Below are 27586 nucleotides of genomic sequence, written 5' to 3' on the forward strand. Positions count from 1 at the left end.
ACTTATAATGCCCAGACATAACTGCTGGTAACATTCAGGAATGTATCCACTCAGTTTTATTTTTTCATATACATATTATATATATATATATATATATATATATATATATATATATATACACACACATACACACACACACATATACACACATATATGAAAGGTATATTTAAATAAAAAATAAAAATGGCCCATAGAGAATAGTGTTTTATACTATCTTTTTCACTTAATAAATCACGAACACCTGTGTTGTTTTATCTTTAATACACATCTCTAAATGTTTGTACACATTTATTATTTTTTTTTAGAATGATTTCCTAGTAGATTTGCTAGATTTGATGAATACACAAGTTTAAGGTATTGACTAGCATGTGTACTTCTGATCCTTGGCACTGCAAAAAGAAAAAGAAGTTTAAAAGAGTTGATACATATGGTCAAATTCCAAAATTTAGTGTTATTTTCCCCACTTCATTCGAGAAAGGATTTATTATTACTAGGTTTGATATTTAAGATCATCATGAGTATAGAGTTTTAAATTCACAAAAGTCATATTGTGAGTGAGTCAAAATGAAGCTGCCTTTTACAGTAAGCTTCGTCAATTTCTCTGTAGAGTTCCGAAGCTTTTAATTTATTCAGTCATTGGTGTTTCAGGAGAGCCAGCGCCGCCCCTAATTGTTCTCTGGTGACTATTCCTCAGTGGAATTCAGGTGACAGTGTTCCTGTACCACTGTGCTGAGCCTTGGTCTTGTGCACAAGACTAGGCAGTAGTGTTGGCAGGCTGCTGGAGGAGGCGGGTGTTTACTGAGGCATCCCCAGACCCACTGAGCTCCAGTTTTCCTGGATGAAGTGTCTCTTTTATGTCACAAACAGTGCTTTGTATTTTTCAAGTTGTGGTTCATTTTATCATTCTTACAAGATTTTTTTTTTAATTCTTGCTCATGAAGTGCTTTCTCTCTGAACCCCAAAGGTCTTGTTAATTTGTTTCTCTCCGAGACACACACAAACTCCCAGCTCGCCATTCTGCCCATCCCTGGCTTACTCACCTTCCTCAAAGTCCTACCTTGAGTAACTTTCCTAAAAATGAGACTTTTCCTTCCAAGTTCATCAGCGGTCCCTATTAAAGCAGTTTTAAATGCTGCTGGTTTCTTGTCTGTGTACATCACTGTGTGTAATGATGGCTTCACTTTTAAGCTTGAGCATGCTATTCCAAGAAGGCCTCACCTGCCCTCTCACCAACCTGACACTCCAGCCACATGCCCATCCTCCCCAAATGTCCTCGTTTATTTCCCTCTTTTTCCCCATGAATCCATATGCCGACATTTATTTTGAGCCACACATGGAGAGTCTAATCCTCCAGACTTGTAACTCTTGCTTCTTTTTTTTTTGGGGCGGGGGGCAACACTGGGGTTTGAACTCAGGTCCTCATGCTTGCTAGGTAGGTGCTCTACCACTTGAGCTACCCTACCAGCCCTCTTGCTTCTTTTTAAACTTAGCATTTGTTCTTTTTTTCAAGTTCAGCTTCTGATTTTATTAATTACCTATAATGTCATGTTCAATTCACCATTCTGAGGACTCTTGTTACAGATTTACATCCTGAGGACTCATCAGGGCATGTGTGGTCTGTTTTGATTATAAGGTTTGGTTTTGTTTTGTTTTGTTTTTGCCATGCTGGAGAATTGAACCCAGGGACTGTTTCATGCTAGGCAATCACTCTACTACTGAGCCTTAGTGTATTTTTTCATTTTAGAAAACGTCATCTTAGCCCTGACATTGTCAACACTGACGGTGCAACCTGAATAAAATAAGCATGTATAAAAACATCCTCTTCCCTAACACAGTGAACCATTTTCAGTGTTAACAGTAGCACACCAGGGGGTGGGGGAAGGGGGAAGAAATGACCCAAACATGGTATGCACATATGAATAATAATAAACATTTTAAAAAATAAAACAGTAGCACATCTGGAAAAAAAAGTACCTTATCTAGCAGAGTACTTTAGAATTAATTTTAAAAATACTATCAGAACCTGGTATAGCTCAGTGGTAGAGTGTGTACTTAGCATGCATTACAGGCCCTGGGTTCAATCCCCAGTACACACACAATTAAATATGACTTTGGCAGAATTAATAAAACTTGGTATTTACTTTTCTTTTTTTCTGTTTCCTCTGTTTCAGGGTTTTAACATCAAAAGTGTACAATCACAGGGTTTTAAACTGAATGTATGGGACATTGGTGGGCAGAGGAAAATCAGACCATACTGGAGGAATTATTTTGAAAATACCGATATTCTTGTAAGTACTCCTTCTGACATGCTACTTCATAGTCCAGTGTAATACTCTTTCTTGTCAGTAATGCCATTGCCTTAACAAGAGTCAGACTCAGCAGGGCTAGCAGAAGGATGCAGATTGTGGAGGAGAAACATTTCTGTATAAGTTGTTTTGCTGTCGCTCAGTAACAGCATTGTGCCCATACCACCTTGGAAAAACAAAGTGTTTATTAATTGCTATAGTGATCTGAATAGCAGAAAGGAAGTTAGAAAATCATGCCCTGACTCTCTCACCCTAAGCGAGTCAACAAATCAAGTGCATCCTGAAGAGAACAACCAAGAGAGTGAAAGCCCTGAAAACCGTGATAATAATAATAAGGAATGCTTGAAAGGCCTGAAGTGTTCTCCCTAGAAAAGAGAGTGCTTGGCACTGTCTAGTTGCTTCCAGAACTGCCTTAAGTCTAAGGGATCAGTCTCATCATGAGTAGTTCTAGACAACTGAGCTAGAAACAATACGGAAAGTATATTATTAGAGTGATGGAATTTAAATCAGAATTAGGAGGAAGTTTCCTATAACTGTCCAGAAATAGAAGACACTGCCTCATGTGTTGAGGATTCTCTGGGTCAGGCTGGGGCTGAGACTAGCTTCCGGCTCTTTGTTACTTTCTCTAGGACTACTGTTCCAGGGTCCTTGGAGAGCTCACTATCCACATACAGGATTTCTTCGGTACCCCCAGCCTCTCAGTTTCTTCACTTCCCCTCCTCCAGTGACCTTGCATCATCCACTCTCGTGATTATACTCTAAAACTAGGGGGTCTCATGAACTTGAATAGTAAAAACAATTCATATCATGTTTACCAACCTCTAACTAAAAGTTTGGGTTTACTTTAATTATGACCATGGGCAATAAATTGCAATACTGTCAGCCTTATCTATGTTCTTATTACCAGTAGAAATCATCTTGTATCCAAATAGCTTCACTCTCTTGTATCTCTCTCTTTTGGATCATTCCTTTCCACATGCATATATCTTGTAGGTTCATTTCAAAAAGAAAAACAAAAACAAACTTCTCTTGACCATACATTCGTCCTCTAGATACTGTCCTATTTCTCAGCTTCCCTTTACAGCAAAACTCCTTGAAGGAGTTTTCTCTATTCTGTTACCACCTCCTCTCCTGACAGTTTTGTTTTTTTTTTTCAGTGCTGGGGTTTGAACTCAGGGCCTATAACTTGAGCCACTCCACTAGCCCTTTTTTGTGATGGGTTTTTCAAGATGGGGTCTTGAGAACCATTTGCCTGGGCTGACTTTGAACCACGATCCTCTTGATCTCTGCTTCCTGACTAGCTAGGATTATAGGTGTGAGCCACCAGCATCTGGCTTGACAATCATTCTTAAACCTTCCTTTCAGGTTCACCAGTATTCCCATTGCTGAGTCCAGGGTTTGGCTTTAAGTACTTGTCTTCCTTGACCTCCCGCCATATTAACATAGCTGGTCATGCTGTCCTTGGGACATTTTCTTTTTGTTTTTTTTTCTTTCTCATTTTGTCATTTTTACATTTACTTCATGTGTATACATTGTTTGTGCCACCTTATCCCACCCAACATTTTCTTAACTCCAGGATACCATTCTATTTTCATTTTCTTACTGTGCACTGGTTGCTCCTCTTCAATTGCTACCTTTTTTCATCTCTCCTGCTATAGTTTGGGTCTAGAGTGTCCCCCAAAGGCCCATGTGTTGACAGCTTTGTCCCTACCTTAGTGCTAGTGCTATTGGAGGAGGTGGAACCTTTAAGAAGCTGGGCCTAGAGGGAAGTTTTAGGTCATCAAGAACATGCCCTCAGAGGGCATTGTCAGATCCTGGCCCCTTCCGCGCGCTCTCTCTCTCTCTCTCTCTCTCTTTCTCTGTGTGTGTGTGTGTGTGTGTGTGTGTGTGTGTGTGTGTGTCAGCCATGGGTGAACAGCTTTGCTCCATCATGATGCTACCTGCCATGGTGTGCTGCCTTGCAACAGGCCCAACAGCAACAAGGCCAGCAGACCCTGGACTGAGCCGTCAAAGCTGTGAGCCAGGGACTGGGGTTTGCCTCGTGGTAGAGCATCTCCCTAGCAAGTGCAAGGCTCTGAGAGCAAACTCCAGAGCTTAAAAAGAAACTGTGAACCAGATTCTTTTTTCTTTATAAGTTGATTATCTTGGTAATTTGTTACAATAATTAAAAGCTGGCTAGCACATCTCCTAACCTCCAAATGTTGGGATGCCCCAGAGTTCAGTCCTTGTGTTTTTCAATTCCTTGTCACAGCTTAGGTAACCTTATTCAATTTCAAGGTTTTAATTACCATCTACATACTAGTGAATCCCAAATAGTTATCTCCAGCCTGGAACTCTTCCCCTGAAGTAGCTCTTACAGCACTATCCTTTTTGGCACTATTATTTTTCTTTGCTTTTCTTCTTTTTTTCCTCTATCAGACCTACCAGTACCTAGTACCCTCAAGACTATTTTTTTCCCAAGCAGACAAAGTTTTGTTTCTTACTCATCTCTCCCACTAGCATATAAGCTCCATGAGGACAAGAACTTTTGCATTTTTAAAAACCATTGTATGCCCAGTGCCTGGAAAAGTCCCTGACTGAATTAAACGAATCATCGTTATGGTTTCTGACATCAGGTAACATAAAGAGTTGTATAACATCGAAATTACCTTCCAGCTCTAGGGTCCTGTCCTATATTATCATGGTAAAGTTTGGGCTTGCTGATTCCTTCTATAAAATGAAAATCAGCTACTTCAAGGAGAGGGAGGTCGAAAAAAAGTAAATTCATTTATTCATTATAATTCTTTTTTTTTTTTTTTGGTGGGCCTGGGGTTTGAACTCAGAGCTTCACACTTGCAAAGCATGTGCTCTACTGCTTAAGCCACACTTTCAGTCCCTTTTGCTCTGATTATTTTGCAGATTGGGTCTCAAGAACTATTTGCCCTGGCTGGCCTTGAACCACAATCCTCCAGATTTTAGCCTCCCAACTAGCTAGATTATAAGCTACAAGCACCCAGCTCACTATAATTATTTAATGGAGAATACCAAAATATAAAATTACCAACAAGCATATTTGAGGTACTGAGATGAGCATCACAAGTTCATTTTATTTCTTGCCCTCTGTGAAGGTAAGTTCCAATCTATTCCTGATGCCAAGTTAAAGGTTTAAATGGGTGGATGAGAAGACAAAGATGAAAAAACATGCTTCCATCCATTTTCCTTTGACGATAGAAACAAGCCCCCCCCACAAAAAAAATGAATTTTAGACATAAATGTAAAACCCCAAACTATAAAACTTTACAGAATACCATAGGAGAACATTTAAGTGACCTTGGGTTTCAGTGGTAAGGCTTTAGATCACCAAAAGCACAACCATGACAGAAAAAAAATAAGTTAGACTTAGAATTTAAAGCGTCTGCTCTGTGAAAGGCACTATTAAGAGAATGAAGAGATAAGCGACAGATTGGGAGAAAATATTTGTAAAAACATATCTGATAAAGGACTTATATCCAAAATATATAAAGAACTCAAAGCACAACAATAAGAAAATGAACAATCTGGGTTTTTCATATTAGCATACATGCATAGTAAGAGGGGGGTTTGTTGTGATAATTCCATAAATGTGTACAGTGTAATTTGAACAAGTTTTACCCCCTCTATTATATTACCTTAACTCCCCCTTTTCTTTTTCCAGTACTGGGATTTGAACTCAGGGCCTACGCCTTGAGCCACTCCATCAGCCCTTTTTTTTTTTTTTTTTTTTTTCCTTTTTCTTTTATTATTCATATGTGCATACAAGGCTTGGGTCATTTCTCCCCCCTGCCCCCACCCCCTCCCTTACCACCCACTCCACCCCCTCTTGCTCCCCCCCCCCAATACCCAGCAGAAACTATTTTGCCCTTATTTCTAATTTTGTTGTAGAAAGAGTATATAAGCAATAATAGGAAGGAACAAGGGTTTTTGCTGGTTGAGATAAGGATAGCTATACAGGGCATTGACTCACATTGATTTCCTGTGCGTGGGTGTTACCTTCTAGGTTAATTCTTCTTGAACTAACCTTTTCTCTAGTACCTGTTCCCCTTTTCCTATTGGCCTCAGTTGCTTTTAAGGTATCTGCTTTAGTTTCTCTGCGTTGAGGGCAACAAATGCTAGCTAATTTTTTAGGTGTCTTACCTATCCTCACCCCTCCCTTGTGTGCTCTCGCTTTTATCATGTGCTCATAGTCCAATCCCCTTGTTGTGTTTACCCTTGATCTAATGTCCACATATGAGCATCAGCCCTTTTTTGTGATGAGTTTTTTCAAGATAGGATCTTGAGAACTATTTGCTCAGGCTGCCTTTGAACCCAGATCCTCCTGATCTCTGCCTCTTGAGTAGCTAGGATTACAGGCGTGCGAGACTGGTGTAACTCCCCTTTTCAGTCAGTGCCCAGTGGATCATTATGCTATCTTTATGTATGAAGCATCTACCCAGTTAGTTGAAAACTTTCACTCCACGCAGAAACTGACATATAAATGTTTGTGGCAGCACTATTCCTAATTTCCAGAAATCAGTAGTAACCAAGATGTCCTTCAACAGGGAAATGGATAAGCAAACTGTGATTCACCCGTTTAATGGAACATTGTTCAGTGATAAAAAGAAATGCATAAATGAATTTTAAAAAACGCATTCTCAGGCCACATAGAGGAAACTTACATTGCTAAGTTAAATATGTCAGTCTGGCCTGGTGCCATTGACTCATGACTGTAATCCTATCTACTCAGGAGACAGAGACCAGGTCCATCTAGGTTCAAAGCCAGCCTGGGCAAATAGTTCAAGGCCCTATCTCAAAAAAAAAAAAAAAAATCACAAAAAAGGGCAGGTAGGGTGACTTAAGTGGTAGAGCATCTGTCTAGCAAGAGTGAAGCCCTGAGTTCAAACCCCAGTGCCACAAAAAAAAAAAAAAAAAAAGTCAATCTGAGGCCTGGGGTGGTTGTGCACACCTGCAATCCCAGCACCCAAAAGGCTGAAGCAGGAAGATGGAGACTTCGAGGCCAGCCCAGGCAAACAGCTCTTGACACCCTATCTCAAAAAAAGCTATCACAAATAGGGCTAGTGGAGTGACTCAAGGTGTAGGCCCTGAGTTCTAACTCCAGTACTGAGAAAAAAAAAAAAAAAGTAGCAGGGCACCAGTGACTCAAAAATCCTAGCTACTCAGGAGGCTGAGATCAGGAGGATTGAGATTCGAAGCCAGCCTGGGCGAATAGTTTGTGAGACCCTATCTCAAAAGTAACTAACACAAAAACAGTACTGGCAGAATGGCTGGCATAATGGCTCAAGTGATAGAGTGCCTCCCTAGCAGTGATTTCAAACCCCAGTACCACCAAAAAACAAAAGTAAAACTAAATAAAACTGATCTGGGGATGTAGCTCAGAGGTTTACTGTTTGCCTAACATGCATGTTGTCCTGGGTTTGATCTCCAGTACCACAAAAAAAAATTAATAAAATTAATTCCTGTCTCTTGTGTGTGGTTGCTAGAGGTCCAGGAAGAGGGAGGGGTTTTCAGGGTGAGGAGGCTGTTTTGTATGAAACTGTAATGGTGGATATATGCTATTACAGTGTTGGGATCAAACCCAGAGCCTCATGCATGCAAGGCAGACACCCTACTACTGAGCTGTATCTCCAGGCCAAAACCTATACAACTGTAAAACATCAAGAAGGAGCCTAGTGTATCAATATTGTAGCATATGTGCCACTTTAAGAGATGATGTTGCTAGGAGAAACTGGGGTGGGATAGAGGTGGGGTAGGTAGATAGAACTCCCTGTGCTATCTAATTATTCTGTAAATCTAAAACTATAGTAAAAAATAAAGCATGCTAATTTTTAAAGGTGTAGACTCCTTTCCATTTTTGAATCAAGAATTGGGAAAAATTCTTGTTCTCTCTCTCTAGAAAATGTGTTCCTCTCCTAATAAACTTTACTGTCACTTTCACTAAAAAAAAAAAAAAGTTGGGAAAAAAACAGGTGTCTGAGAGAAACAATTCCTATCTGTTCTTCTGCTGGATTAAGGTACTTTGAAAGAAATAGCAGAAAAGAACAGCATGGAAGGACATTGATGACTGTGCAACTCCACAAGGAGGTCTCAGCCACTTTCTGGTCCACAGGTCAGAGTGATTTTAAATCATAAGCTCTGCCATCTTGACAGTTGTCTTGTGAAGTGGGTGTGATTGACCCTGGCTCCCACATTCTCATTAGCTACAAGTGCCCAGGAATTAATGTGCCACCCCACAAAAACCAGTTCTGAGCAACGCTGGAGAAGCTTTCTTCAGTTACATTACCTAATATTTCAGATTGAAAGTGAGCCTCTCGTTATTTTCCAGCACCATTTGAGATTAAACAAGTTTTGGGAAGCAGCTGGGTCCCCAGGTTTTGTAGTGCCTGGAGCAGATTCCTGGTTCCATTTGTGTGTGTGTGTGTGTGTGTGTGTGTGTGTGTGTGTGTGTGTGTGTGTGTGATAGTCTTCCATTGTTGTTTGAAAAAAAGGCCTATTACACCAGACTCCATGCTGCTAGAGGAGCAGGATTGAGGCTTGACACATTTTGTTGCCTAGTTAAGTCTTTTCAGTTCTCTCTGGAGTGCCATGGTAAAAGCTTGCTTCAGAGCAGAGGTTGACAGATTGATCCAGCCTGCTTCCTGTTTTTGTATAGCCTACAAGCCAGAATGGTTTTTATATTTTCAAGTGGCTGAAAAGAATCAAAAGAATAATGTCTTATGATACATGAGAATTATATGAAATTCCAATTTCAATGTCCATAAATAAGGTTCTGTTGGAACACAATCACATGCATTTGTTTACTGATTTCTTTTGGTTGCTGTCTTGCTACAACTGCAGGGCTCAGTACCTGCAAGCAAGAGTGTAGGTGTCACAAAGCGGGAAGCATGGACTACTGACTCCTTCCAGAAAAAGTTGGCCTCCCCTTTGTTTAGAGCATTCAGTGGTTCTCTAATGGTTTGAAAGAGTCGGGGCAAGTCCAAAAGTGCCAGTGTTATTCTCAGGGAGGTGATGCTGGGAATATCTGACTCCAGCTGTATTAACGTAGGGGAACTTGACTTATGACAAAAAGAAGTGGGCAGGGTGTCTTCCAGTTCTCTTCAGGCTAGGAAATGATAGCAGAGAGATAAATACAAGTAGGGCTAGGGCATGGCTCAAGAGGTAGAGCACTTGCCTAGCTTGAGCAGGAGTCTGGGTTCCATACCCAGGATCACAAATAAAAAACAATCAAAACCTAAAAACATAGTAAGGTTTTTTTTGAAGGTATATTCATACCACTACTAAACTCCATTTACAATATTATCAGTTTTGTATTTTAAACTTAAGATAATTTAAGTTTGGCACTGGTGGCTTATGCCCGTAATCCTAGCTACTCAGGAAGCAGAGCTCAGGAGGATCGTGGTTTTGAAGCCAGCTCTGGGCGAATAGTTTGTGAGACCCTATCTGGAAAAAAATCCATCACAAGAAAGGGTTGGCAGAGTGGCTCAAGGTAAGAGCGCCTGCCTAGCAAGCGTGAGGCCCTGAGTTCAAACCCCAATGCTACAAAGAAAAAGAAGAAAAAAATTTAAGTAAAGTAACTTTGTTATCATTTCCATATATGAAGAAGAGCACATTAAGTGAGATTGCTCTCAAACACCGAGGCACTAAGTATTTCTATAATTTTATTATTTCCATAATATTGCTTATACGCATTGGTCGTGCTGGAGAATAGAGGTGTCCCAATAATTGAAAGGCTCAAGTCATCGGACACTGCATTCATCAGTTTCATCTCCGTCTTGGATTCCAACAGAAGCTTTCAAAGGAGAGTCACACTTCTTGATGCCTACCCTCTGATAGGAAATACTGAGGAACAAGAAAGTGGCCAAAAGGTGGCAGCAGGAGGGAGGAGGAGCAGAAGGAGAAACAAAGGGCCCTCGATTCCCTCTTCCTGAGTCAGAGTTGCCTGAACTTCCAACAAGAGAAACCTTTCTCCCTGGGCTTTCCTCCCACAAATAAGAATTTCAAAGCAGCTGCCAAAAAAGATGTGACTTGGCTTTGCCTGAAGCATCATTTTAAGTACAGTGATTATAACCTTACATTAGAATGGGTTTTATGAGTTGAGTTTTAAAATCAGTAACACGTGAGTGCTTAACTTTCTCTGATACTTTCTGGCTAAAGACCAAAAAAACTTTTAAAAAATGTTTTTCCATGACTACATTAACCAATTGGTATGTTTTTGTTTGTTTGTTTTGTTTTGTTTTAAAATTTTTCCCTATCTTTAGTTGCTATCTAGAAGGACACACACCCACCTGCATGGAGAAGTGAGGAGGGCTGGGGAGAGTGCACCACTGTGCCTCTGAGCACATTTGTGGGATCTCCAGAGACCAGTTTGTGCCTGGGACTTTTCCACTTGGTCCCTTTTTGTGTGTGTGTGTGCTGGGTATTTTCAAGATAGGGTTTCATGAACTATTTGCCTGTGCTGGCTTCAACCTGCAATCCTGATCTCTGCCTCCTATACTATGCTAGGATTACAGGCGTGAGCCGCTGGCACCCACCTTGGCCCTTTTTCTTAAGAAATCAATGGAGCAGTTGCTTTATGCATTTAATCCTAGAATTTTTGTATAGTGGTATTCAAGTATTATAAAAGTTACTTGAGAAGAATGCTAAAAAAGAGGACGAAGTTGTGTGTAGTTTAGGAAAATCCATTTTTTGAATCTGGTATCACTAATGTTTCTATGAAACTTCATGCCAAAGCAATGAATAGCAAAGAGCTATGAGTGAAAGGGAATGCTTTCTTCTCACTGGCCTCAGCCTCTAGATGCACTGGTATTTTACTGGTTTATTTTTCTTCTCCACTATTTTATATGTATTTAGGGAGTGGCAGGACTGGGATTTGAACTCTGGGCCCACACCTCCAGCTCTCTTTTTAGTTTGGTTTTCAGATAGACCTTGAACTGCAATCCTCCCATCTATGTTTTCTGAGTAGCAGGAATTACAGATGTGAGCTACTATGCTCAGCCTCTTCTTTTCTACTGGTAAAACCATCTTTCCATTCTTCATTTCTTCTCCCAACTATGCTTTTTCGTCGTACCAAATGACCTCCTTTTTCTTCCCTATTTATATTCAGACTCTTGACTCCCAACTTTGTAATTCCTGTCTTGCCCAGGGACCTTGGAGCCCAAAACACTTCTCCCAGCATCACCTGACCTTCCTGCCCTCCCTCATTCCCTGGGCTATTGTTTCAGTGACAGTCATTCAACTCTACTGCAGATTCCCATATCTAATTATGTCTTCTATGCTGAGCATTCCTTCTTATGACATATGTTTATGCTTTTAAAATGTAAGCCCCCAGCACACACCAGGCCCTGGTTTTGATTCCCAGTACCCGAAACAAACAAACAAAATGTGAGTCCCAGTCATGTAAAGCAAGCTGTCACTTAGGAGACCTCAAGTCCTGATTATCTGTGGTGTGCATGGTCCATCAGTGCACTTACTGACAGTTGAGTCAGTGATGTTAACAACAGCAGTACTGTAATGAGCCATCCAAAGAATCCTAAGATAGCACTGTCTTTCCTCCTCCCGTGATTCTCCAGATAGAAGCATAGGCCATTCTTGAGAGGAAAGGGTGACCTTGGCTCCTGGTATAATATTTAGCAGCAGTGACTAAATGAGAGAGCATTAAGCAAAGACATTTTTAGCTTTTTCTTTTCCCACAGAGACTGAGTTTTCAAGGTAGCACAGAATTTGCCTTGTATATAGAAATACCTTTGTGCATTGCAGTGTATCAGTTTTGGTATTTAAGGCATATAATAGTGAGGGTTGAAGTTTTTGTTTGTCTATTTGTTTTGGTGGTACTGGGGATTAAATTCAGACCCTTGCGCTCTGCCACTTGAGCCATGATCCCAGTCCTTTAGTGTTTTGTTTGTTTGTTTGTTTGGGTTGTTTGTTTTTTTTTTTTGGCGGTACTGGGGTTTGAACTCAGGGCCTCATCCTTGCTAGGAAAGTGCTACATTAGTCTCCTGAGCCACTCCACTAGTTCCCAGTCCTTTAGTTTTTCATTTGTTTTTCAGATAGGGTCTTGAGCTTTTGCCTGGGCCAGTCTTGAACCAAGACTCTCTTACCTCCACCTCCCAAGTAGCTGGGATTACAGGTGTTCTCCACATATTGAACTTATTTTTGAGATAGAGTCTTGCTAACTTTTTGCCTGGGCTGGCCTTGAACCATGCGCCTCTCTCACCACCTCCTCAGAGCATGGTATATTACAGGTGTGGCTCACCACTCTTGGCCCTTATTTTCATTCTCTTTTAAAAGAGAATGTTTTCACTACACCCTTAGTTTAATGACAATGTTAAGTAAGGTGTGGTAGAAGATGACTAAAATCTCAGCGACAGGGAGGCTGAGGCACGAGGACAGTGATTTTGAGGGTAGCCTAGGCTACAGAGCAAGACCTTGTCTCAAAAAAAAAAAAATTACAAAAAACTGTGTCTCTAATTTTCTTTTAATTTTCATATGAAGGATGATTAGAAGGAAACTTCTATAAAAAATTAAAAGTTAATATGCTTGTCTTACCCTTGGATGTTATTTATGCAATAACTAAAATTCAGGGATGGGGGAGAAAGCTTGAAATTTATAATTTACAGTGAATCTCAAGATTTCCCCTCCTTCTGGCAAGGCCTGTACCCTCACTATTTCCAGTATTTGATCTTGACCTCCAGCAGCCTGGGAAGTAGGGATGAGAGAGACCACCGTGTCTCCTGTCTCAACCTCTGAAGTCAGCTTATAATTACTGCTGCAGTGGTGTTTCAGAGGCTTGATATTCGAGGAATACAGGATTGCGATGCCTCAGGTCACCATCCCAGGTAGTCCCTCCCAGTCTGGTGATTAGGAATGCAGCGCTGCGTGAAGAAGAGCAACTGTGGGCTCCACTGTCAAGTGTACTTGAGTTTGAATCCCAACTTTGTCAAGTACCAGATGTGACTTGGGCAAGTGACTTAACTCATTTGGACTTACATTTCTCTATGTATCAAGTGGGAAAACGATGAATCTGTCTCATAGGCTGAAAGAAGGGCCAAGAGTGGCTGTAGGAAGAATCACAAGTGCCCACTAAGTGAAGTTATTTTTAACCCCCCTTGGCCTTCCTGCTCCCTAGGCTTTGAAGCTTTACAGGAGGTATTTTCTGGGCTTCCTCAGTTATTTAATTTATTAGTTTGTTTATTTTGCTCCCCTAGATGAGGTGAGAGTTGCCAGTCCACTTCTATATGTTGTGCTAATCTGAAATCGGCTGAGTGGGATCACCTGTTCCTTTTGTTGAAGTCGCCCTGTCTTTCCCAGCTCTGTTCATTGCAGTAATTTTCCTCTTTGCGTTACAGATATATGTAATTGACAGTGCGGACAGAAAAAGGTTCGAAGAGACGGGTCAGGTAAACAATTCTTCTTTTGAGATATTTCCCAAGTCACTGGGTATTCATTAATCTACCTGGTAAAAGTGTGAGGGAGGGAGGTACTTTTTGTTTAACCTTTACAGTTCAAACAAGGTGCTCCTTCTGGCAAGCCCGGAAAAAAAAAATATATCAGCTGTCTAAAAAGAAATTGGTTGAAAGTCCTTTAAACAATTTTTTTCTTTTTTTTGGGTGGTGGAATGTAGGGTTGTTTGCTGGTTAGATGTTTGAGACAGAATCTCACTATGTAGCTCAGGCAAGCCTGGAAAATGCTTTGTAGTTTAGGCTGGCCTCAAACTTGTCATCCTTTTTCCTCAGCCTCCCAAGTGCTAGAATTATAGGCATGTGTGTAATACTGTGTTTGGCTTAAACAATTTTTTTTTGGCAGTATTGAGGTTTGAACTCAGGGCCTTATACTTGCTAGGCAGGCGCTCTACCACTTGAGCTATGCCTCCAGCCCTTAAATAATTTTTAGTTAAAGCCTTTTATCAGCTGGGTGCCAGTGGCTCATGTCTGTAATCCTAGCTACTCAGGAGGCAGAAATCAGTAGGATTGTGGTTCAACCAGCCTGGGCAAATAGTTCTGCGAGACCCTATCTCGAAAAACCCTTCCCAAAAATAGGTCTGGTGGAGTGGCTCAAGGTAAAGGCCCTGAGTTCAAGCCCCAATACCACCAAAACAAAACCCTTTTATCTTTTATCATATTGAATATACAAATATAAGCAAATGGAACTTAGAAGCCTGCCCCCAAAATCTCCTGCTTTCTTCCCAGACCATGTATTTAGCACTTCTTTCTTTTTTTTTTTTTTTTTTTTTTTTTTTGTGGTACTGGGACTTGAACTCAAGGCCTTCACCTTGAGCCACTCCACCAGACCTGTTTTGTGATGGATTTTTTTCAAGATAGGGTCTCGCAAACTATTTGCCCTGCCTGGCTTCGTTCAAGCCGTGATCCTCCTGAGTAGGTAGGAATACAGGCATGAGCCACCAGCACCTAGCTAGCTTTCTATTTACATTCTTCAACTTACTAACTGATCCAACAGTAACTTTGACAGATTTTAAAGGATGGGAAGAATGTACAAGTCAAAACTAAACTGCTCTTATTCTCAAGCCAGGAGATAAGATAAACCTTGAACTCAAATAAGGCTTTAAAGGCTGGTGGAGTGGCTCAAGCAGTAAGAGCACCTGCCTAGCAAGCATGAGGCCCTGAGTTCAAACCCCAGTACTGCCAAAAAATACATGAATAAGGCTTTGATGCAGGGATCATGTCAATATGATTACAAGATGTGGTTGTGTGTACACAATTTTGCATAGAGATGCAGTAGGCATAGACCATGGTACCCAGAGCAAGTCCACTGACAGAGCAGCAAAGGGCAGAGCGGAGCTCTTTGGAGAAGCATGCTTACATCTCATTGCAGAGTTTTGGGCCTGTGTCCTAAACTACCACTGGTGGACTTCCAAAGGCAGCAGTCCTCAAATTTATGCTTCTTTTTCTTGGAAAGTAGATTGAGAACCCTCCAGATGGACTGTTAGAGACAGCCCATTTCCCTTCATGCCCTGATGTAGGGGTCCTAGATAGTCATCTGCCTCTTGAGCTACCAGTTCTCTTCAGAAGCCCAAGTACTTAAAGTAGCTAAAATGTGGGCTTAATGGGAAAGAGGTGGGGCCTGTCATTTAGGTGAGTATTCACCTTCTTTTATACTTGCTAGAGCTCAGTCTATAACCTACAAATCAGGGACCTTACTGGGTGCCAGTGACTCATACCTGTAATCCTAGGTACTTAGGAGGCAGAGATGAAGAGATGAAGAGGATCGTGGTTCAAAGTCAGCCTGGGCAAATAGTTTGAGAGACCCTATCTCAAAAATACCCGTCTCAAAAACAGGGCTGGCAGAGTGGCTTAAGTGTAGAATGCCCGCCTAGCAAGCACAAGTCCCTGAGTTCTTTTAGGATGTTAGTTTGAAGGAAGTTAATGCATGTGCATGCATGTTTTGGAAATAGAGGTTGTTAAAACTATTATAATCTCTAATTGTCACTTTCAGTTTTTATTTTTTATACACACACACACACACTATCCAAGGGCGTATGGCTCCAAGGAGACAGCCATGGAGGAAAACCCCTAACACTCAGGGTGCTTGGAGTTCAGTGCTGTACTAAGGATGCTTGATTCATTTTTCCCACAGTGCCACCCAGCTTCCTCTAAAGCCATGCTGTCTTTCAGCAAATCTCAGATTTTCACTTTATCATTTAAATTAAGCATATTCACTTTCACCTTGCTTTTGGGCACCATTTGCTTTTGGGGAGCCATATTTTCTCAAAATTAAGGGCCGAGAAACAGCAGATCACGCAAACAAGTTAAACACAACTGATGATGACGTGGAAGGAACATAAAGCTTCTCCATATCCACTGAGCTGTGTAACGCATGTGCAGAAATTTTTGGTTTTGAAATTTCTTTGGTTATTTATTGATATATTTTTACCATGCTTGTCCAAACTGCATGTAACAAATCCACGAATAAGGCAGGCTTGCTGTATACTTATTCAAGTGTGTGTGTACATCTTTATATACACACACAGGAAATAAAAATTATTTGCAGGGCTGGGGGTGTAGCTCAGTGGAGGGCACTTACTTCACATATGTAAGGCCCTGAGTCCAATCGCCAGCCCCAAAAAAGAAAAATGTTATTTGCAGATAGTAACCTCGGAAAAGTTTTAATCTCTAGCCACCATTTATATTGTCCCTTGAACAGTGTTTCTCAAGCTGTGCGTCACCTACAGCACAATCACCTGAGGATTTGTTTGTTAAAAGTGCAGATCCCAAGCACTGGCTCAGACTTTCCAAAGTAGCATTTCTGGGCTGGGCCCAGGAATCTGCTAGAAAATTCTACAGGCACAAGCATGAGAGTCACAGCCTGGAAAGCTGCAGTTGATCAGCTCACCTGCTTTGGTATTTTTCTAATTAGAAGTTCATGCTTACATATCATAGACTTCACCTTTCCCTCCTCCCTTCCCAAAATAATCCAGGAGCTAGCCGAATTACTGGAGGAAGAGAAGTTAAGTTGTGTGCCCGTGCTCATCTTTGCTAATAAGCAGGATCTACTCACAGCAGCCCCTGCCTCTGAAATTGCAGAAGGCCTGAACCTACACACCATCCGCGACCGAGTCTGGCAGATCCAGTCCTGCTCAGCTCTCACGGGAGAGGGCGTTCAGGTGAGGCTATAGGAGGCTTGGTCCCTGGCAACTTAGCAACCAACCAGGATAGTCTAGTTGATCTAGTTAGAAAAAAATGTGCAACAAATAGCCTTTGATTGGCAGATGAACCATTCCAGGATGTGAAGGGCATGGTGGAGGGTGGTTCTTTTCTCCTTAGAAACCAAGAAAGCCCAGGTAAACCACCCTGCACAACCTTCCCTGTTTAAGTAGAATATCAGAAGAGGAGACTGTTTCTAACTCTAGAACTCTTTGATGATGGGGTTCTACCTTTTGTCTAGTATTATGGATGCTAAAAGCCTGTATTCTCAAGGTGATGGCCATTAGTAATCACACATGTGCTAGTTAGCCTGGAAGTTGTTTTTTTTGTTTCTCTCTGCCCTCAGGGTTGATATCTGTTTCCTGCTGCTGCAGGTTGGTTTCCCACCGGGAAGCTTCTGTGGACAGAAAGCCCATGCTTTATGCTAAGGAGCTGTACACCAGGAGATTGGGCTTCCCCTCATTTAATATTAATTTACGGCAGAACAATAAATTAATATAGCACAAGAGGCTATATTCTCAAGAATGATAAGTAGCTTCAGCTCTGATGCTTCCTACCAAACAACCTCAAATCAGTTGGCACTCTAGAGTCAGCCCTCTAGAACTACTTCCTATTCAAAGCCCCAGCATCCTCCACAGCCTCATTTTAGACATCTGGTATACCTGCCAGGATGTGTCACAGAGCTGTGAGGACCAGACCATACTGCTCTAGGATACTGAGGGGAATTCACCACCCCTAAAGAAAATATATCGCCCCTTGTTCCCATATGAGACGTCCATAATGGCAATAACCAGTGGCCTCTCTCTGAACTTGGTGTGTTGAATCCATACCTAAAATTCAATTCTTACTCATTGTCCTGTGGCCTCTTCCTATTTCCCTTGTAATATTCTCTCTCTCCTAAGACATTTGACACTGATTTGTATTAAAATGGTCCTCCTGCTTTTATCCCAAGCAAATAATCACTTCCTAGAATGAATTATCTCAGTCATGTCATGTTTGCTGCCGATTTTTTCTTTCTCCTTTTGTTACAAAAATAGCCGAGGCCAGCTTTTACATATGGCCTCTAGATCTGAGGACAGCCCAGTCAGCATAAGATAAGTGTCCCTCCTCAGACTGTGCATGCCTGTACCTACAGAAGTTCTCTGGGCATGTGTGTCTTCTGGGGGCTCCAGAGTAGCCAGAGATGACTGTGACTATATCTACAAAATGAATTCTGGAACTCTATGGATTTCTGTGAGCTTTAGGTTTAGGGAGTTGGTGTTTTGGGGTTTTTTAGTATGTGTACTGCCAAACACTTGCGTTTTTGTTTTTTCTATGGACTTCTATTTTTATTGTATTCACTTATTTATTTTTTGGCAGTACTGGGGTTTGAACTCAGGGCCTTATGCTTGCTAGGCAGACACTACCACTTGAGCCACTCTGCCAGTCCGGTTTTTGGGGTTTTTTTTTGTTTGTTTGTTTTTCTTTTATTCATATGTGCATACAATGTTTGGGTCATTTTCCCCCCTTTCCCCCAGCCCTTGGTTTTATTTTTTTTTAAGTCTTATTTCTTCCTTCCTAGATTCTGGTTATTAAAGCAATGTATTCTAAACCAGGTACAGTAGTGCACAGCTATAGTCCCAGCTACTTGAGAGAATCACTTGAGCCCAGGAGTTCTAGTCTAGCCTATACAAAATAGTGAGACCTCCATCTCATAAAAAGCAAAAAAATAAAAAAGGAAACAAAACAAAACAAACAAATATATATATAAAATATGCATTCTCATGGTTAATTATATGAACATCTATAAAGCTAAAAAATGAGGGCTGGGAGTGTGGCTCAGAGCACTTCCCTAGCATGCTCACGCCCAGAGTTCATCCCCAGCACCACCAAAAAATGAGAAGCTCTTTCCTCTCCGTAATGCTGCCCCACAAAGGACTAGCCCCATTAATAGTATTATCATTCTAGGTTCTTTATAAAATTGCTATCACATCAGTGATTATTTATTTATATATATAAAACTCTGCTATTATATATCAGGTTTTGTATTAACTACATTTTTGAGGTTTATTTACAAGCTGGCCCAACAAGTATACTTCAATCCAGGACGTTTTAGAATTGGTAGACTCTGATAATGTTAATAACTTTCTCCACTTACATTTCTTTAACACTCAGCTTTTACCAGGAACGTTCCCCTGCAGTTGTGTGCAGGATGGTTTACATGAAGTCTAAGTTCATTTTAGTAAAGATGTGGACCAGAAAAGGACAACAGCTGCCTTTTTGTTGTTGTTTTGCTAGTGATGAATCTCAGGGTGCACACTGAATACACACTGAACGCCAGAGCAGCCTTCCTGTTTCTATAAAGCACACCAGCGAGCGGAATCTGCCTCTCTAAGTGGTTTAGAACACAAAGCTAGATAGTCAAGAACATCTGAGATTGGTGCTGCAAAGGTGTGCATACTTACCACAAAGTGGGCTCTCAGCTCTATAATCTTTGCTCTTGGCCAGAGGTAGAAGGATGAAAAAACAAAGCTGAATTAACAGTGAGGCACTTAGTTTCTTCAGCTAGCCTTAGGAGTATAAAAAAGGAAGACCAGGCATGGTATGCACACTTGTTATCCTAGCTACTTGGGAGGTAAAGATCTGAAGGACCATGGTTCAAGACCAGCACAGGCCCAAAGTTACAATACCTCATCTCAGCAAACAACCTGGGCGTGGTGGGCCATATCTGTAATCTCAGCCATGCAGAAGGTATAAGTGGGAGGATCACAGCCTGAGGCTCAAGCAAAAAAATCATGAGATCCTAGTAAAAAATAAAGCAAAAAAGGATTGGGTTGTGGTTCAAATGGTAGTGCTCCTGCCTAACAAGCTTGAAGCCTTGAGTTCAAATCCCAGTACTGCCAAAAAAAGGAGAACCAGAGTGATCGAAGAGTCAGCACTGAGAATAGTGGCATTAAAGTTAGGGGCAAGCTTCAGAAGAGCCTGGAGGTGGAGAGGGAGCCCCGGCATCTTCTTCCATTCCCCCATTCCTATCAGGACAGAACTCTGTGTTCCTGGTTGTGTGACCACCGCAGACAGGCAGTGTCTGTTAGAGTTGCTTTTCTTCTTTTTTCCTTATGGTGCTGGAGATTAAACTCAGGGCTTCCCACATGCTAGGCAAGCACTTTACCTCTGAGCTGCCTCCCCAGCCCCTTTACAGGAACTTTAGAGTGCCAATCGAGGCAGCGAGCTACAAGAGTTAGAGGGTGGGTGAGACAAGCTAGCTTGGATAAAGTGAGGTGATGTCTATAGGTCGATTTTGGTAAGAAGTGCTTCACCAGTCAGGGCCTGGCAGCAGCCAGACACACAGGAAGTGATATCAAGAGAAATTCAGCAAAGAACCAGGAACACAAAAAATAATGATTTCATATGGAGGAGAAATAGTTTGAAGGTCACTTAATTAGTTTAGTAGATAGTACCACAGTGTATAGAATTGGGTAGTTAAGACTGGGATTTCAAGGTTAATGAGATTAGATTATGGTTAATAGAATGATATAAATTTAGAGAATTTAACCATTATTTGAAATGGGTTATTTAATAAAAATGTTAATTAAGAAGGGAATCTGCTGTCTATTGTCCTTTAATGGTAACCTTTGGGGAGCAGAGAAAGGTCGTGGAGTTTTCTGTGAAAACGCTTCTCACTGCGAGGCACCAACTGGCTGTGTCCCTCCTCCGGAAGTGCCTCTGACCTGTGCCCTTGCCCACCAGCCAGTTTCTTGGTTTTTACCTTAGGAAGAATCACTTAAATGGAATTCCTTTCCAGAATTTTGTCATTGAAGTATAGTTCTTTAGTGATTTTTTCTTTTTCAGAGGTACTAGGGTTTGAACTTGGGGCTCGGGGTTTTGTGTTTGCTTGGCAGGTGCTTTACCACTTGAGCCAAGCTTCCAGCCCCCCTTAATGATTCTTAATTAAGGCTTAAAATGTCCCCCAAAATGAAAGACTTCACTAGAAAAAAATGTCTATAAGATCTAATTATTTAGGCCTCACTTTCAGACATGGATACTGTGTAATAATTGTTAAAATTCCCTAAATTCCAATTTTGCCCTCCCCAGAAGCTGTTCAATAATAGGTAAAGCTATCAAAACAGTGAGATGCTAAGTAACATCTGACATCCCAGCTGTGATGAACCTGAAAGAAAATATAAGAAAGTTAAAAACAAAAGGCCTGGAATTTCTGTTTCAGTGAAGGTGTGAAAAGACAAGCCTGCCTGTCTACGTTTTGTGTTTGTGCAAGTGTTTAATAAAAAGGCATCTGGGAATCCTGGCATGGTGATACAGGCCTGTAATCACTTGGGAGGCTAAGGCAGGAGAATTAAGAGTTCGAGGCCAGCCTGGGCTACATAGCAAGCCTCTTAATTAAAAAAAAAAAAAAACAAGAAAAAAAAAAACACAGCGGTGTGGCTCAAGTGGTAGAGCACCTGCTTTGCAAGTGCAAAGCCCTGAGTTCAAACCCCAGTCTCACCAAAAATAAAAAGCATCTTGGAGACCTGTCTCATCCTGACAGTTACAGGGACCCTCACGTGGACAAATCTGCTAGTGGAGTGGTACGCCACACCCCTCCGTGGACTAAATAATCAGGCACATCACTTCTCAGTAGGGGAGTGATTTGAATGAATCGATGTGGAAGCTGGTGATTGCTTGGATGGATTAATTGGATCTTGTTCCACATAAGGTTCTCAAGGCAAATATATGCAGTCTTTACAAGGTAGGCGATATGTGGGCTGTCTACCAGCCCTGGCACTGGGTGTGGTTTGAAGGTATCAAGATAGTCTGGAACAAGTCTTTCTTTGCCTGGTTGATGGTGACTGTGAGACCACCCTATCAGGTAATTAAAGCAGGTTTTCATGGGAAACTGTCGGGTGCAGAGAAGAGGTAAAGGGCACAGAACAATAAAGGAGAGCATCAATCCTGGAAACTCTGTCCTGCCGGGAGGACCAGAGTCCCAAGGAGTGATCAGAAGAGACTCTGTTATGTCAAGCAGGTGAAGGAAGAAGGAGGGGAAAGTGAAATATGTCCAGGAGGGATAAACTCACTTACAACACGGAGACAGTCAACCTCCGTGCCCTTGATGCTAGGCCTGGCTGCCAGGGCCTCCAGTAAGATACAACATTTACCCTGAGACTCTTTGGCCTTTTCTTTTCCTGTGAGTATCTAGAAAATTTTGTGCAGAGGATCTGGCTTAGAACCAAGGATAGGTATAGAGAAACCCATCCCTCTTCCACCCTCAAATTCCACATGAATTTGAACCCCAAACCACAGTTGTCCTTGCTGTTGAAGTTTCAGGTGTTGGAAGTCATTTTCTCTCTTTAAGCACAGTGTGTGTGGGGTGGGGGGGTGTGGGTGATTATCCTGGCGCTGGGCTTCCCTTCAAAGCAGAGGTCAGCAGTTTTAAGCTGGGAACTAACTTTAGTCACCTGCCTGCTCCAATGGCTTTGAGTTCACAGAATGTTCCTTGGGTGCTTCTCTCCAGGCTGCCACCTCCACCACACCTTTCCATTTCAAATGCATGCCCCATTCCCCCTGTCCTTCTCCAAACAGGAGTGGTGACCCCAGTCACTGTCATAAAAAGGGTGGGCAGCAGTGTGAGCTGAGGTGTGCACTGTGCTTCGGGGCAGCCGTGCAGAGGAGCAACAAGCAGTCACTAAGCCCAGTGTTCTCCTGGCTTTGCTTCTTTTTCCTTAATCTTGAGGACTGTTCACTAATATGCCAACAGAAATTCGATTTGTTTGTTTGGTGCTGGAGGCTGAAGCCTTGTACATGCTAAGCATTTACTACTACTTTCTAGGCCTGACATGAGTTGACACTGAATCCAGGTGTACATAGAACGCTTATCTATGCGTCAGACCTCAGGTTTATTTTTAAATTTTCAAGCCCCTCTGTAGACTTGGGAAGCTCTGGACATGTGAATTTGCTCCCTTCCTAGGGCAGTATCCTTTGCCACCAGAAAAATATTAATAGCAAGCAATATTTTATGTATGCTACATCCAGCTGCCCTTGACCCTGGGGGCCTGTGGCACAATGGGACAGGCCGCATTTTTCAACAAGGGTTTGAGCTCCAGGTCATCTTAAAGCAATTACTGAAGTGACCACATAGTCAGCCTGGCTTTAAAGCCTGGCCATCCAACCCTGGCTGCTACTGCTTCCGTCCCATCACCCAGCAGTGACAGATGCCCTGGACTGAGCAAATTAAAAAGAGCAGCTTGGCCAGGACCACTCTACTCATAGAAAGAGGCAGTGCGCCTTGACTCTCAGAACACAGGACTCTGTGATTGGTAGGTTCCCACCATATGCTGAGGTGCAGCCTTACAGTTCTCCCAGTGGGTTATAGGGGAAGCCAAACAAAGCTCAGCATTTGAGGTTCGATGCCTCTCTTAGTCTCTATTATTGAATTGAAGCTAATCAATTCAAATAAGTTTCAGCAAGATTGGTCAGGAGAAGGGAAGGTGCAGTGGAGGAAGAGGTGAAGATCAAATGGCAGGAAGCTGGTCGAACCAATTTCTAACAATAAAGGTTCACCCATTAAAGGAGCCCATGCGCTCATTTCCTTCTTTAGAGGCAAAGGTGTCACCTTCTTCAAGGAAGCGATCACCTTTTCGTGTTTGTCTGTTTTACAACAGCAAAGCCTTGCCCATGGGGAGCATTCATTTAAATGTGAGAAGCAGCAGATTCCTGGCTTACACTTAGTTAGGAGTGTAAATGTAGTTGCCACCAGAGGAGGTGGTCTAGGTGGGTGGGATACACGAGGCTCATGGAGCCAGATAAACATCCAGGCTTTCACAGGCCTAGCTACCTGATAGCCCAGGAGTCTTGAGAGTTTTGTGGCCAGGAACAGCTTCTGGTCCCCTGGAGCTGAGGCAAAGCCAATGGGAAGGACACTGGAAGGGCTGTCTTCCCACCTAGGGACTCCCAGCTCCTCTAAGCTTGAGGCAGAGCCCTTTCTCCACCTGTCACCCATGGTCACAGGGAAATAGGAAATGGTTCAAGAGCAGGGACAATGGTGGACCTAGGTTGCCTAGCTTCACGGCCCACCTCTGTCCCAGACTGTTCTGTGTCCTCATTTGTAATATGGAAATAATAACAGCACGTACTTCACAGAGCTGTTACGAGGATTAACTTAAAAGATATAAATTAAGTGTGGACTGCAGGCCATATAGCCTGCCAGTTTCTATGAATACAACCTCAGGCAAGGCCCACATGGACCCTCCCCTCAGGGTCTTGGACACCACTATCATCTTTCCTTTTCATTGGGCTACTTGACAAGGCTTGCCCTGATTTGATTCGTGAGGTATTGTCCCCTTTGTCACCTCTCCACACCTCCCAGCTTCAGCTCAGTTCTCTCAGTAACAAGAAAGTTGCTCTGGGGGAATAGGGGGGAGGGGGGGTAGTGTTGAGGGGAGAAATGGCCCAAACAATGTATGCACATGTGAATAAATGAATAAAAAATTAAAAAAAAAAAGAAGAAAGAAAGGTGCTCTGCCAAACCCCAAGCAGGGCCTTACCCATGCCTGTCCCCCTCACCCCACATCCTCCTCGAAGTTAGGCCAAGCAGCGGGGTCCAAAAACTGGAGGTGGGTAGTGGGTACTGGCCTCAGAGCGCCCTCTGTTGGAGGCCTGTGGCTGCACAGGCCTGGTTATTGCTGGGTCTCAGACATCTGGAGTACACCACCCCTCAGCAGGGTTCATCCTTTAAACCCCCCACAGCAGATACCCAGGATAAGGCTACCTCACCCTCCACCTTCTGCTTTGAGTGCCTGCAGCTGAGTAAATATTTTCCCTATCTCTTTGCCTGCATTCATGTGCAGTTGGATATAATAAAGAGAAAAAACCCTCTCCTTCATTAGCCATAAAATAAGAAAAAAACAAAACAGTTCAGTTGTGCGGGAACACTGGTCGTTCAAGACACCAGGAAAGCTGGTGTGATGAAATGTCTCTGTAGAGGAAGAATATTGAGGTGGCACCTTTGGGTGTTTGTGCCGCTCCTGAAGATGGAAGGGCTGCGCAAGCACTGAGCCGTTCAGCTCCAGAGCAAAAGAAGATGGTTATCTTATTCATCCCTCTTGTATTTGTAAAATCTTTTCTGTCTGCTGGCAGGTGATCATTTTTTTCTTCCTGGAAACCAATTAGCTACTAAAATTAAACATGCTTCTCTTTAAATTAATCCTTTTCATAAAATGGTCTTAAAATTGGCCTCAGCTTTTCAGAGTGCACAGCTGACCCAGTTGTAATCGGAGATGTGCTGGGTGTTCCCCCTCACCCACCTCGGCATTCCTCCACCTGCCCCCACTGCACCCAGGTGCTCTTCACCTTGGGGCTTTTCGTCTTGGCAAAGGCCATAAGGTTCACCCAGATTATCTGATTCTCCTGCCCAAGGACCCCGGTGGTAACTGGCCGAGTTTTAATCACTATAAATGCAGGTGACAACCAGATTAGCCAGGAGAGAGGATGCCTGCTGGTTGTTTTGCAGTGATGTATTGTTTATGGGATTAATGTTCCAAACGGCCGAGGGTGTCAGCTGATGTTTATTACTGTAAGCTGTCCCAGCTGTGCAGGTTCAGCAGCTAGATCCATGACCACAGGAAATGTGGCTTTCTGGGTGTCATGTCTGCCTGATACATGCAAATGTGAGGGACCCAGATGTAGGGAAAAGGATTCATTGCAGGGGCTTCCTTGGATTTTGTTCTGGGCGTCTTAGGTAACTTGCACATCCCTCAAGCCTCAAGGTCAGGGAGTCTCTGGGGAAGGGGGATGCATCCAGGTATGGCTCCAAAGGGGGTTGAAAAGGAGGTCATGTCTGACAGGCCTGGCATCCGTGAGGAATTGTGCCGCCTGCCAGGTGGCTGTAAGGCATTGTGTGATTTTTACTTCTGTCTCTCTCCAGCTTTCTAAGAGAACACTTTTCAAGGTCACTGTGCCTTTAAGGGAACCTTCTCCCTATCCCTGTGCTTGGTAAAGCTTAAGTTTAAAGCTACAAGAAGCAGGCCAGGCCTTTTAAACCTCTCTATAGTGCTGTACGAAGAGAAATAAATGCACATTACTTCAGTGTGTGTGTAGTAACACACACTGTAGAGGGTTTGTTTTTCCAAGAAGAAATTTAATTTAACCCAAGTGTACACTGTCACAACTGTAAACACACTGGGGCACCAGAAGGGTGGCTTTTTGAATTTAATGCCCCAGCAAAGGTCAGCTTTTAGAAAAAGCCAAAAATGGCTGGAATCTTTCCTGATAGCTCCTCAATCAGGCCTTGGATCCCAGGCAGATGTGTTTATTTTTTCAGAGGGAGTTCCTGAGGGCCCATCTCAAGTTCAGCTGCTGGGCACTTCCCCTCCCACCTCCCTCCTGTGCTCTCAGAGACTTTTCTCCTTCTCAGGAGGTCACTGGCCCTGGTCACCCAGGTGGGCCCCTGGGCAAGCAAACACCCTAGAGCTGGTGGTCCCAGGCTGGGGCCGGGGGGCTTTCTTGAACTAACATTGTGTTTTTTTTCTGCCCATTTCCCCAAAGGATGGTATGAACTGGGTCTGCAAAAATGTCAATGCAAAGAAGAAATAAAATCTAGACGAATGGAGACGCAGGAACTGCGGGAGCTGAATTCAGTCCTGAAAAACACTGATTTGCTGCTTTCTGACCAAATGTTTTTCCATCTGTGTACAGCTACAGCTGTTTAAATTGAGGGAACAACACAGTTTAAAAAGAGTCCCCATTGCAGCAGTAGATTTAACTGATCTCTGAGGTTCAGTATCATTTTTCAAATAAAGGAATTACATTATTTCCTCTGCATAACTGAAATAGTATTAAATGTCTCAACGCACATGATTAGAAAATGAGATCTTTTAAATGAGCAAGAGATTGCATTGCACTTTAGACAATTCCAGTGGGCTTTTTTTTTTTAAAGAATGAGAAAAGAAAAAGAGGAAGAGCTGCTTAGGCTGAGTTCATTTATTTACTGACCTGTCCCTCACTCCCTTGGTGGTTGGAAACCACAAACGGTATCTGCTGGTTGCTGGTCAGTGATTTTTTTTCCCATCACCAATAGAACAAGAGCTTCAGTCCATCCAGCAGAAAGCTGCTAGGGCAGGGGAGGGATAGCAGATGATTAAGCCATCTTGTCATGCAGGTAGGAGACTGTATTGTAATCCTTACCCTTTGGACAGGCAAAAAAAAAATCCTTGCAAGTCACTACAGAAACATACCCCACCCTCCCTACCCCCACCCACCACACAGGGAAGCAAATTCTTAGTACTTTTGACTGTAATGACATCTGGAATGTAAGGAGAGGTGGGAGGTTTAATTCCAGAAAAATTACAAGGTCCTTAAAAAGCTCTCACATCGAGGGCTCAGGGCTTAGCGTAAACAGGCTTTCTCCAGCTCAGTGGAGCAGGGAGCAGCCAACTCAGATTAGCTGCCTTCTCCATGGCCTGTCCTATAAAAGGGATTTCTAAAGCTCAAAGAATTCTGTGTTTAAATGATCACAATAGGCTGCTTCTATCAGATTTTAAAAATAAATGCAGCTTTGCCACAAACCTGCTCCACTGAGAAAAGCCAGGCAGATCGATTTTGAGAAGAGATCAATTTTTACAGTGCTGACAACTAGGTGGT

The 27586-nt window shown here is 42.5% G+C and overlaps 1 protein-coding gene across 2 annotated transcripts in view; it reads left to right on the top strand.

Annotated features, from left to right (window-relative positions):
- Arl3 (ARF like GTPase 3) overlaps positions 1–26770 on the top strand; it is a 37108-nt gene extending 10338 nt beyond the window's left edge. For both annotated transcript variants that reach the window (XM_020171260.2, XM_074078416.1), the window contains exons 3-6: positions 2172–2288; positions 13664–13714; positions 16750–16935; positions 26492–26770. In XM_020171260.2, the coding sequence (XP_020026849.1) occupies positions 2172–2288; positions 13664–13714; positions 16750–16935; positions 26492–26539 (402 nt within the window). In that variant the 3' untranslated portion in view covers positions 26540–26770. The remainder of the gene's footprint in view (positions 1–2171; positions 2289–13663; positions 13715–16749; positions 16936–26491) is intronic.
- Positions 26771–27586: the final 816 nt, after the last annotated feature.

The sequence above is a fragment of the Castor canadensis genome, chromosome 7, assembly GCF_047511655.1.
Source record: "Castor canadensis chromosome 7, mCasCan1.hap1v2, whole genome shotgun sequence".
NCBI lineage: Eukaryota > Metazoa > Chordata > Mammalia > Rodentia > Castoridae > Castor > Castor canadensis.